The sequence below is a fragment of the Gekko japonicus genome, unplaced genomic scaffold, assembly GCF_001447785.1.
Source record: "Gekko japonicus isolate JY-2015 unplaced genomic scaffold, Gekko_japonicus_V1.1 scaffold176, whole genome shotgun sequence".
Taxonomy (NCBI): domain Eukaryota; kingdom Metazoa; phylum Chordata; class Lepidosauria; order Squamata; family Gekkonidae; genus Gekko; species Gekko japonicus.
In genome coordinates this window covers 1,358,643-1,371,640 of record NW_015160840.1, presented here as the reverse complement: position 1 = coordinate 1,371,640, position 12,998 = coordinate 1,358,643, and the positions used below count along the sequence as shown (strand labels likewise).

General features: G+C 43.4%; 1 protein-coding gene across 1 annotated transcript in view; it reads left to right on the top strand.

Annotated features, from left to right (window-relative positions):
• The first annotated feature begins 421 nt into the window (after window positions 1–421).
• The window catches only part of ARL15 (ADP ribosylation factor like GTPase 15), a 279,921-nt gene continuing 267,344 nt past the window's right edge, over window positions 422–12,998 (top strand). Inside the window, exon 1 of the mRNA XM_015419138.1 lies at window positions 422–462. Within this exon, the coding sequence (XP_015274624.1) occupies window positions 460–462 (3 nt within the window). The 5' untranslated portion in view covers window positions 422–459. The remainder of the gene's footprint in view (window positions 463–12,998) is intronic.

Sequence of the window (12,998 nt, the reverse complement as noted above, 5' to 3'; positions counted from 1 at the left end):
TAAAACTTACAAGAAAGGAATGTTCTTTCTTCAAAACCATGATAGGGTGTTTTTCTTTAATGTTTAGGCCTGGCAACTGGAAGATTCCTGATGTCTGGTTGGGTCATGATATGGTAATTTTATTACATATTTTTAAATCCTAAAAACGCTTATATTCTTTTGATGAATCTAAATATGCCTAAATGACTAGCAAATTTTTGTAACCATATTTTGTACTGGGCAAAAGGCTAAATATGAGGCCTGTTACAGTCATGCAAGCTAAGCTTGCAGTCCTTAGGCAACAGGCATATAAGTGAAAATACAGAGAGAATTTTCCTCTAGATTCTCTTCTTCTCCCACCGCCCTTTTTTAAAACTTACAAGAAAGGAATGTTCTTTCTTCAAAACCATGATAGGGTGTTTTTCTTTAATGTTTAGGCCTGGCAACTGGAAGATTCCTGATGTCTGGTTGGGTCATGATATGGTAATTTTATTACATATTTTTAAATCCTAAAAACGCTTATATTCTTTTGATGAATCTAAATATGCCTAAATGACTAGCAATTTTTTGTAACCATACATATTTTGTACTGGGCAAAAGGCTAAATATGAGGCCTGTTACAGTCATGCAAGCTAAGCTTGCAGTCCTTAGCATGATTACTGGACAGCAGTGCAATCAGTGCTCCAGCCCAGCGTAATATAAAATGAAAGTTCTTGCAACCCCTTCTTCTGTCTTTCTCTGTCTCTTTGACACACACATGCATACACACCCACTAACTGAGTGACATAAAGTACAATATTTATACTCTTCCAAGCCTGTTGACTTCAATGGATTTAGGAGAGAACTCTGTTAAGAAGAGATTGGATTTATACCCCACCCTAGTCAGAGAGCGGTTTACAACCCTATTCCCCTCCCACAACAGACACCCTGTGAGGTAGGTGGGGCTGAGAGAGCTCTGAGAGAACTGCTCTTTCAAGGACAGTTCTGACAGAACTATGGCTTGCCCAAGGTCATCCAGCCAGGTGCAAGTGGAGGAGTGGGAAATCAAACCCAGTTCTCCCAGATTAGAGTCTGCGCACTTAAACCAACTGAATGCAGATTTCCAGAGAACAGCAAGGAGAGATAAGGAGGCCTTCCTGAATGAACAATGCAAAGTAATAGAGGAAAACAATAGAATGGGAAGGACTAGAGATCTCTTCAAGAAAATTGGAGAAATCAAGGGAACGTTCCATGCAAAGCTGGCCATGATAAAGGACAAAAACGGTAGGGACCTAACAGAAGCAGAAGAGATTAGGAAAAGATGGCAAGAATACACAGAAGAACTATACAAGAAAGACCTCGATGTCCTTGACAACCACGACGGTATAATCACTGACCTCGAGCCAGACATCCTGGAATGTGAAGTTAAATGGGCCTTAGAAAGCATTACTAACAACAAAGCTAGTGGAGGTGATGGTATCCCAGCTGAACTATTCCAAGTCTTAAAAGATGATGCTGTTAAAGTGCTGCACTCAATTTGCCAGCAAATTTGGAAAACGCAACAGTGGCCACAGGATTGGAAAAGGTCAGTATACATTCCAATCCCAAAGAAGGGCAATGCCAAAGAATGTTCAAACTATCGCACAATTGCACTCATATCACACGCTAGCAAGGTCATGCTCAAGATCCTACAAGCTAGGCTTCAACAGTACATGGATAGAGAACTGCCAGAAGTACAAGCTGGGTTTCGAAGAGGTAGAGGAACGAGAGATCATATTGCCAACATTCGCTGGATTATGGAGAAAGCAAGAGAGTACCAGAAAAATATCTACTTCTGCTTCATTGACTATGCTAAAGCCTTTGACTGTGTGGATCACAACAAACTATGGCAGGTCCTTAAAGAGATGGGAGTACCAGACCACCTCACATGTCTCTTGAGAAACCTGTATAAGGGCCAAGAAGCGACAGTTAGAACCGGATACGGAACAACTGATTGGTTCAGCATAGGAAAAGGAGTACGACAAGGATGTATACTGTCACCTTGCTTATTTAATATATATGCAGAGTACATCATGCGAAATGCTGGCCTGGATGAATCACAAGCGGGAATTAAGATTGCTGGGGAAAAGATCAACAACCTCAGATATGCAGACGATACCACTCTAATGGCAGAAAGTGAAGAGGACCTAAAGAGCCTCTTGCTCAGGGTAAAAGAGGAGAGCGCAAAAGTGGGCTTGAAGCTCAACATCAAAAAAACTAAGATCATGGCATCCGGCCCCATCACTCCTTGGCAAATAGAAGGGGAAGTCGTGGAAGTAGTGACAGACTTCACGTTCCTGGGATCCCAGATCACCGCAGACTGTGACTGCAGCCATGAAATTAAAAGACGCCTGCTCCTTGGGAGGAAAGTGATGGAGAACCTAAACAACATGATAAAAAGTAGAGACATCACCCTGCCAACAATAATCTGCATGGTCAAAGCAATGGTATTCCCAGTAGTCATGTATGGCTGCAAGAGCTGGACTATAAGGAAGCTGCATTGACCCATGTGGATCTATAAGAACCAGATCATCACTGAGACAGTACCCTAAGACCACAATTGTACCTTTAAAGATTGACTACCTCTTTCAATAGTCTTTCAGTAGTCATGTATGGCTGCGAGAGTTGGACTATAAGGAAGGCCGAGCGCCGAAGAATAGATTCTTTTGAACTATGGTGCTGGAGAAGACTCTTGAGAGTCCCTTGGACTGCAAGAAGATCAAATCAGTCAATCCTAAAAGAAATCAACCCTGACTGTTCCCTGGATGGCCAGATAATGAAACTGAAGCTCAAATACTTTGGCTACCAAATGAGAAGGGAGCACTCACTGGAGAAGACCCTGATGCTGGGAAAGATTGAAGGTCAAAGAAGGCGGGGACGGCAAAGGATGGGATGGTTAGACAGTGTCATAGATGCAACAAACATGAAATTGAGCAAACTTCAGAGGACGGCGGAAGACCGGAAGGCCTGGTGTGATCTGGTCCATGGGGTCGCGAAGGGTTGTACTCGACTGTGCGACTGAACAACAACAACTTAACCACTACACCAAACTGGCCTTCTGTTAAGGATTGCACTGTTTCTAAACTCCTTTATTTAGATATTTATATCCCGCTTTTTCTTCCTGATTGAATCCTAAATTGCCTTACAACAGTGTTCTCCCCTCCATTTTATCCTCCCCACAATCTTGTGAGGTGGGTTTTATTGAGAGGAACTTACTGGTAGGGGAACAGCTAGATTCAAGTCCAGTAGCACCTTAGAGACCAACAAGAATTTTTGGGTGTAAGCTTTTGAGAGTCAAAGCTCCCTTTGTCAGGTACAGTCTGACAAAGGGAACTTTGGCTCTAGAAAGCGTATAGCCAAGAAATCCTGTTGGTCTGTAAGGCATTACTGGACTTGAATCTAGCTGTTATACTGCGGACTAATACAGCTACTTCGGTCGGGGACGCAACATCGCCTGGTGATTCCAGGCCCCCGGGAGGTAAAGCTTGCTGCTTTTTCAGTGGCGGCCCCCACCCCGGGGCGGCCCACACCTGGTGGAACAAGCTCCCGGAGGAGATCAGGGCCCTGCGGGACCTTATGCAGTTCCGCAGGGCCTGCAAGACGGAGCTCTTCCACCAGGCTTTTACATAGGGGCTGCCACTTCTACTACTACCACCACTGAAACAACGGGGTTGGGAGTGGTCCCCGGAAGAACGGCCATAAATTTGCATGGCACTGATGCCACTGGACTGGCTTGGACCATCGACAGGACAATTTCACCTAAGGAAATGATTGCTACCATCCTCAGAGACCCTCTTGTCTGCATGGAGCACTTTATCTGTTGTTGTGATCTAATGGTTTTTACTGTTTTATATTGTTTTATGTATGGGCTTATGCCCCTGTGTGAGCCACCCTGAGCCCGTTCGCGGGGAGGGCGGGGTAAAAATGCAAATAAATAAATAAAATACCCTCTGAAACTGGTAAAGTGGGGAGTCACACTTGGGTCTCCCCAATCCTAATCTGACACTATAAATGCTCTGAACTGCGATTGATGGTGCCGCAGTGGCATGCATTTACTGTGGGCTGATAGGCAAATGTTTGTGCTGTAAAATGGTATTTTAGGTCCAATTCAAAACTCCAGGAACAAAGGCTGCACCGCCCTGTCAGATGACGGTACAACTTAAAAAGCATGCAGGGAGTGCCTGCATAAAAGCTGCCCACATCAAATTTAGATCTCATGTCAAGTTTACATGTTGTGGAAAAGATAAATTAAAAGCCTGACATGCTACCCACACAGAGAGAGGTTTTTTACATGGGTCCCCCTACAGGCTTTTCTGTGTTGCCTTTCTCAGTGTCAAATTTGTGACCATTAGTTTGTTCTGTGCACATGGTATGTATAGTTGCAGATTTTAAAGTAACTATTCTAAAAATAAATTTCAGTAACAGGACCCAGCAGGACGTCACTGAGATACCCCTATAACCACTGGCCAACTCCCACCTTTTCCTAGGTTTGACCCAGCCCAGGGGCATTGTTAGGGGGGTGCCCAGGGATGCCCAGGCCCTTTTAAATCTCTGGGGAGCCCCTCCCTAAATCCTTTATGGTCTCGCCTCCCTGTGATGCCACTGGCTTCTCCCTATAATGTCACTGGGCTCCAGTTCTTTTAAGGACCTCTCATAGCAATGTCTCAGGCCCAGCCCCAGCAATCCCTGGGAAACTGGAAAGTCTGTGCCCTTGGAAAGACCGATCCTATGCACATTTATTTGGTAGTGCCCTTCTGTTTTCAACAGGGAACTTAAAGTGAGGAATGGGCATGGTTCAGGTATAACAGCAAATCATTTTTTCCCTATGTGAACAAGCCTGGAGCAATTTTCAGACTTGCTCATTCCTTCCTTGCCTTATAAAATTAGCAGGTAATTACATATTTCATCTTTTGTGGCAAACCTTATTTTGATCTTTCTGCAAACCAGGATTCCCAACACTAGATCCCACAGGTTTGTTTGTGTAGTAGCAAAACATGCCATATTGACTTTCCCAGTGTAGCTAAGTGACTACATGATTGTACAAGGAGTCAGACCTTTGTACTTTTCCATTCTTAAAGAAATAGCTGTGAGTAAGCTAGTACAGAGTGATTTGCCATGGTTGTGGACCCATAGTACTACATAAAATGATAGTAATCTGGGATCAGTATATAAAACTGCTGTTCCACATTAGTGGTTCAGTCCTTTGGAACTGTTTATAAGATTCTTCTTGTGTCTCCTTTAAACCGTCTGCCCTTGTATTTTTTTATCAGATTCAGGAACTTTGCCCATGTAAGGTTTGAGCTGTGGTTTCTCTTTGCATCTTAGCACAGTCATTTCCTGTAGCAACGCATTCTTTTATAAACCATAATTGTTTTTATTATTTCTTTAGCATCTGTATGCTTTCTGAATTCATATTTCACTTTCTGCCTGACTTTCTTTTTATACCCTTTAAAATAGATTATGAAGAATCAGAGCAAAGACATTTCTTAGTTTATTAATCACAATCCAGTGGTTCCTAAATCCAGTATTTTTCAAGGATTGTCCCCCTTGTACATATTATCCTTGTTCTACAGCGTGACAGCAGAAAGGATCTTTTCACTCTTATGTCAGCTGACTCATTTGCAGCTTAATTTGCAGCTGCACCAATAGTTCTATACAGATTGCTTTTTTGCACTAGCCAGGTTGCAGGTAGATACATAGTTGCACCCAGGTAAATAGTTTTGCACTTATTTAAGTATTTCTAGTAGAAGCAGCAATTGCCTATATTACTACAGGGTAAAGCTCCAGCAGGGTTGGAAGGATTCCTACACTACATTTTTTAGTTTGCACTCTGTCCTTAGTACAAATAAGCTTTTGTAATATGTCAGAGACCAGTCACTTTTTATTTTCTTTCCTGTAGCAATTAGGGGTACAGGAAAGGCTCAGAAACACCAGCAATACGGTCAATCAACTGTGTAAGAGCGCCGTATTAACTCATGTTGTTGTTATTGGTGAGCAGTCATCCTCAAGTGCTTGTATACCCCAAGAAGGCACAGTTATTCACAAATCAGTTATTGGACACAGTTATTGGAAATACATTTATTTATTTATTTACTTCATTATACCCTCCCTTTCTCCCCAGTGGGAACCGAGTCCATCTTAAATTGTTCTGTTCTTCTCTATTTTATCCTCAACAACCCTGTGAGGTAGGTAAGGCTGAGAGTGTATGACTGGCCCAAGATCACCCTCAAACAAATGTGGCAGAATGGGGTTCGAACCTAGGTCTTCAAGATCCTAGTCTAACCAGTACTCCAGGGGCTGAGCAGATACTTATTTATTTAGAGAGAGAGTTTTACCTTGCTTTTCAACAATGTTCTCAAAGTAGTGCAAGCAGCAGCAAAAAAATTGGTAAAATCAAATGTAATTTTTTTTTGTAAAATAAAAACCAAGGCAGCAATTCTTAAGTTTACTTACATAGAAGTAACTAATTGGGCATACATCTTTATAAATATTAGGTTGGAGCCAATTGGTGAAAAGGGGAAGGAGTTTCCTTTGCTGAGGATCATGGGACCTGCATGGGCAAAGGCCATGTGGGATGGGGAATAGGATGAGATTGGTGGCCGGATCTAGCCCATATTGGGTTCAGGCTATGGATTTAAATGGAAACAGACTGCAATAGCTGCTTAATATAGCAAGAAAAGTGACCCGCAACCTGAATCTAAGCTTCTTTACTCAGAACCAAGTCCCATTCTGTTTGATAGGGCTGATTCCCAGAGTATGTGCTTAAGACAACAATATACTATTGTTAGAGAATGAACTTGATATTTTGCTTTATGAACTATATTTATTGCTACACACAATGGACTGTGCACACACACACATAGGCTCAGAGAACTGTACACTTTAAGTCACATGTTGTGATGTAACACATAGAAGGTGCCTGCACAAGCCTTACATGTAAATAAGGTTTCAGTTACACAGTTACTAGCCTAAGAAGCACACACCTCCATTACTGTGTGAGCAGTAAGAAACAACAACTTGAGAAGAGACAGCCCCCATTGCAGAAATAGTTGTAGTCACGTACTACCCATCACTGCTTTGTTCCTGCATTGGTATTTCCTGCCAAATGGACATTTCGTTCACAATGAGAATGGCCAGCTTCATCAAAACTACAATGGAGCATCCTGACGCCAAGGTTTTCACACCTGCCCAGATGCCCTCCTTTGAGTAAGGTTTTAGATTACAATATTGGCCACTCCTTATAGGTAACCTCCCACTCCTATAGGCAACCAATAGGATTGTTTTTGGGACGGACTAACAGGTAGGTGGGTCCACAGGTTGGAACAGTTACCGCTCATCCGATGGATCCCCTATAAAAGGTAAGGACTATTCACCTGGGCCTTCCTAGCTAACAACCCCCACAACAACCCCTGTCTGCTTTTTACTCCTCTTAAGTCCCACTTGCTGTCCCCAAACTTTTGCCTCTACTTTGATATCTTGATCTGCAGTCAAGAGACCCACACGTTCCGGCTGGTTCTGGTCGTGTGTGAAATCCCTTTAGTTTACATTTCTTCCCATCTATTCTTCATTGGAACAATCAAGGCTGTGAGACAGATAAGTATAGCCCATCATCACCCCCACCTGCTAATGCAACTGTGCTTATTTTAATACTGTATTTCTAAGGAACTTGATTGAATGTGTGAGTGCATCAGTATTGTTTGTATGTGATATATTTTCTAGTAAAAGACATTTATTTTAACAACAACAGCCTCGTTATCCTTCTCTGGTAACCCTTGTGGGAACAGGACCTTGGTATAAACTGGCAAGAACCCATTTAAATTGCCAGTTGCTGTAAATAAAGCAATTCGGCTAACACTATGGGCAGGGCCATAAAATGCAGAAAGTTGTGGGTTCAGTCCATGGCATTCCTTATTAAAGGGCCTTGAGTTACAGGTGCTAGGAAGGAATTTTTGTGGCCTGAGATCACGAGGAGCTGTTGCTGGTCAGTAAAGACAGTGCTGAACTAGACGGAACTATGGTCTGACTTGGTCTAAAGGCTTCTTCGTATCTTCATATATATTTGCTAGGCAATCTACAGAACAAAGAACATCATCCATGCCCTACAGAGGTCATGACTTAATTTAAAAGTTATCCAACAAGAGGTGATAAAAGATAGGAAGAGGCGGCGAGGGATGGCAATGGTCAGTGAAGTAACAATGGGGGAGTTTCTCATTAAAAGCAACGCCACAAAAGATTAGTTGAATTATTAACAGCAAGGGAAATCAGCCCACTTCTCTTGCAAGACAGAAGCCATGTGTTGGCAAATGCATATTGCTAATGAGGAACTGTGTTTTTTCTGAACAGATGAAATAAACGTGAGTGGACTCAAAGTGAGTTCTTAAACATGGGTTCATCAATACACTTTGACTTATTAATTATACCTGTCAGTTGCTTCATCAATTATTTCAACACGGCAGCCCTTTTCAAACATTCAAAATAAGTGTGAGTCCAGTGGCACCTTTAAAACCAACAAAGGCCCCGGGTACATGGGCTGGAAAATGCGGGGGGGAGGCGTGGCTAATTGCCCCGGAGGAAAATAACACTCGGCAGCCCAATCAGAAGTCCTTTTGAGGTCCCGTGGGTAGGCGTCAGGTGCAGATCAGATGGCTAGTCCGCAGCGCGGCAAAGAAGCAGCACGGTGCGTTCAAACCGGCACTCATGCCACGCTGCTCCTGTGGCAAACGCTGCTTCCTGTTTGTGCGTATGTGCCGTTGGGAACTTTTCAGCATCCTGCTGAGACTTGGGGGGAAAAAATCCCCTTGGTCACGACAGAACATCGGCAGCCGCCGGACGCCACGACAGTCCACCAGAAACGCGGTCAGACGCACGCCCTTGCCCCGCGGTTTCTGGAAACTAGTACCTTGTAGGTACTAGTTTTTAACTCCGCACCTTCGGCAGGGAGCCACGAGTTCGCCACGGAAGCACTGCGCTTCCCAGATGTTGGGGTGTGATTGCACCTGGAAAATCCACAGGACTCCCGTGCCTCTCCCGCGGCAACTTTGCCGTGTGACCGGGGCCATTGTAAATCAGAATAAGTGTGTTTACGGTGGGGGTGGGAGCATAAGGATCATGTAGCAAATACTGCCATATGTGTATGTTTAGAATTTATATGCAAACTGGGTGGTTGGGAACTCTGAAAAAGCTTCCGTTTCTCATACCGTAAGGTTTCTGATCATATGTCTTCCTTCTCTCTTATAGTGTGAGCCTTAATCTCTGGGCACTTACTTCACTAAGTTTCAATAGTTTTACTATAGTGTTTATAGCCCTTTACATCTAGCATGTTGCTGAGAGAAATGCAGAGCATTGAGCCCAACTACATATGTTTGTAGGAGATCTGTTAGGGCTGTCAGCAATCCTGGAGACAAAATGGTTTGTCCTTTTAAATAGAGGCTTAATGTGTGGAAATGGGCAGCTGATGCTTTTATGACTGGAGGTAAATCACATCACCTGGTAAGCAACATCCTATTAAGCCTCTGTTAAAGGGAAGGACAGGGCGTTGGCAGCACTCTCTGTGACTTGATCTCTCACATTTATTTAATGTTCTAAAAGAGCTACTGAGGCCACTGTGGTATGGGTGGGGGGCAGCCCTTTCCCTGTACTAAAGGGGAAGACATACTGGTACCACTTTGTTTTCTCATGTGGGGCATGTAGAGCTTTGGAAGGGAGTGCATGTGAGATGAACACTGGGAAAAGGTTTATAGGAAATAGTTATGGTATTGGACTAGAATCTGGGGGGAGCAGGTGTGAGTCCTCACTATGCCGTGAAAGCTCACTGGGTTGGTCATTCTCTCGCAGCCTAACCTACCTCACAGGATTGTTGGGAGGATAAAATGGAGGAGGGGAGAATGATATTGTAAGCTTCTTTGGGGAGAAAAGTAGGTCAACAATTTCTAAATAAAATAAAGAAAATCCAGTTTTTAGCAGCTGCTTTTAGCAATTAAAAAAAGCTGCAGAAAATCCAATAATGGGTCTTACAGTCAGATCTAGTGAGGCCTGAAGTCTCTGCCTTAACTCACAGAGGGTTTTTTTTTTTAATGCTGCCTGCCCAGGATAGGTAAAATTGCTTAAATACCATAAGAGCTGCATGTGGCTCCCATGTCACAGGATGGCTTGCTACAAATCTCTTATACCTGCAAGTAAATCAGACCAACTATGTATATTACTGATATTTATCTTTTGGTAAAATATTTCTATATAGTTCTAATTATGGCAATATTTCTCACAGAAATTTAGAAACTCCTTTTTTTTAAAACCTCCAGGAATGTATGTTGTTATCACTAGGGGGCACTAAAATGTTTCAGAAAATCAAGCTGTCAGGCTAAAAGAAAGGCATGTAGAGAATAACGTGGTGACATTAACTTGGAAAGTGAAATTAGCAATCAAGGTCATGAGTGCAGGAATATATTTGTATCCCCAGTATTTTGACTATGTGAAAAGGTGTTAAAAGTTAATGTAACATGAAATGCTAGATCATAAAGGATATAGTTTGGTTTTCCTTTTATTCTCTCTCTCAACATATGTTGTGCCATGTGTGAGTGAGGCGGAAAGTGGCTCGTTTTATTTATGCCCCATATTACTCCCCAACAGGGATTCAAAGTGGTTTGCAACATTCTTCCATTTTCCATTTTATTCTCACAACAACCCTCTGAGGTAGGTTAGGGTGAGAGTATGTAACGGGCCCAAGGTCACCCATTAAGCTTTCATGACAGAATGGGGATCCAAACCTGATTCAAGTCCAGCAGCACCTTAGAGACCACAAGATTTCTGGGGTATGAGCATTTGAGAGTCAAAGCTCCCTCTGTCAGATATCAGTTAGACTAGCTCCTAGTCTGACACTCTAGCCCAGTGACAGTGGCTTGGGAACCTCATGTGGCTCTTCCCCAACGTGGCACCCACCCCATGCTCGAAAAAGTGGGCAGGGCTGCTGCCCTTTAGGGCTTGTGGTTGGTAGCTGGTTCCCACCTTGCAACTTTGCTTGCAATTCATGGTAGGCTAATGAAGGCCTTATTTTATTTACACAGGTCTTTGGGTTAAAATACGTTTGAAAGAGGCTGCTGTTTCCTTTGCCTTTTTTTGCCTTTATCATTTCCATACTTGTAAGCCATGTTGGACCTGACCTGGATGGCCCACAGTAGCCTGATCTCATCGTATCTTGGGAAGCTAAGCCAGGGTTGGCTCCGGTTACTACTCAGATGGGAGATAACTAAGAAAGTCCAGGCTTGCTACATGGTGGCAAGCAATGGCAAACCATCTCTGTTCATCCCTTGAAAACCCTATAGTGTTGCCATAAGTCAGCTGTGACGTGATGGCACTTCCTGCTACCAGGCCATTCTGAGAACATAAAAATAGTCAGCAGTTTTTGTAAAAAAACTTTTTAAAAAAAACACTTTTCTATGTAGATGCCCACTTTTGTTATATAGGATCCAGGTACCTTTTTGGAAACTAATACTTCCATCTCAAGAATATTTTAATGCATTTTCTAATTGTCCTATTCTAGCCAGGGCTAGGAGTGAGCAACACAGTTCAAGGAAAACTGACCTCAGATGGTCCAAGGATCACTAACTTACTAAAGACCTGTGGCCAAGAACCACAGAGAGAAGGATTTGGTGTCAGTAGCTTGATTCCATGCAGCAAGACAGAGTTAGGGTTAGAGCTGAATTTTGCTTTTGCATAGAGGCATGGGCCTATGGCCTGCCTGAGTTTTGCTGTTCAGCTGTGAGCATGCAGGAAGTTTAAAGGGGCATAATTTTGCACTGGAGTGGCCTCCACGTGCACATTCTCTTTTTCTCAACTAAGGTCTTACTAGGTATTGAGGGCCCATAGAAGATTGGAAACACAGCATAAGAAGATTTAGGCTTCTCTTTCTGGAGAGCCTGAGGTCTCCAGTCTGAGGGACTATAAGCAGGGGTCCCAGGCAGGCAGGGGTGGGGAGAGGCAGGGAGGAAGCAACTTACCCTCCCTCTTCTCCTGCCTCCTCCTGGCTGAATGAGGGCCGGAAGCAGGGGGCGGGGCTTCATCATGTGCCCCGCCCCCCGTACCTCACCCGGGGGAACTGTGATCCCCGCTATCCCCCCCGAAATGACCTCTGACTATAAGGCATTTTGGCTTCCCATTCATGGATTACTTCCTCAAACTGCATTGAAATATGCAAACTGCTGGGGCAGGCTTTACCTGATGTACATCTATATAAGCCTTCCTGGATTTAGAATCTGAGGTGTCCAAGGATTTGGTCATGAAATTAGCCATGAAGTATCTTTTGTTTCTATCGCTGATTCTTTATGACTTAGTGTACCTGTTCAGCAATTCCAGAAAATTCCCTAAACGCTTTATACATTATGATTGAAAGTATACTTTAACCATACAGTACACTTTCCACAATCCACTGTTTGTTGTAAAAGAGGTTCACTTAGTTCTAGTGTTGTAGAATTTTGATAGAATGATAATAGAACATCCTTCTGGAAACCTGAAATATCAGTTCTGTGGTATTGTTTCAAAATTGGATAACTGATTTCTGTTATGAGTTCATTCCCAAGAAGACGATTTTGGTTCCAAACAAAGAAGAGTGTATATGTGTAAAGTGCCGTCAAGTCGCAGCCTGTAGGGTTTTCAAGGCAAGAGACATTCAGAGGTGGTTTGCCGTTGCCTGCCCTGGTGTAGCGACCCTGGAATTCTTTGATGGTCTCCCATCCACATACTAGCTAGGGCTGACCCTGCTTAGCTTCAGTTATCTGACGAGATCAGACTAGCCTGGGCAGCCATAAGAAGAGTTTAAAGGAGTGGTATACTAGTATGGAGGATGAGACCAAGAGGGGGCTGACAGAAGGAACCAGGGGTCATTTCGTAGAAAAAGAGGGGCAGGAGCTCATTAGCATAACTCATTAGCATACCTTATTTGCATATGCCACACCCCCTGATATCACTGGAAGTGTGTCAGAAGGCAACACCCACCGCTCAGGCTCCAC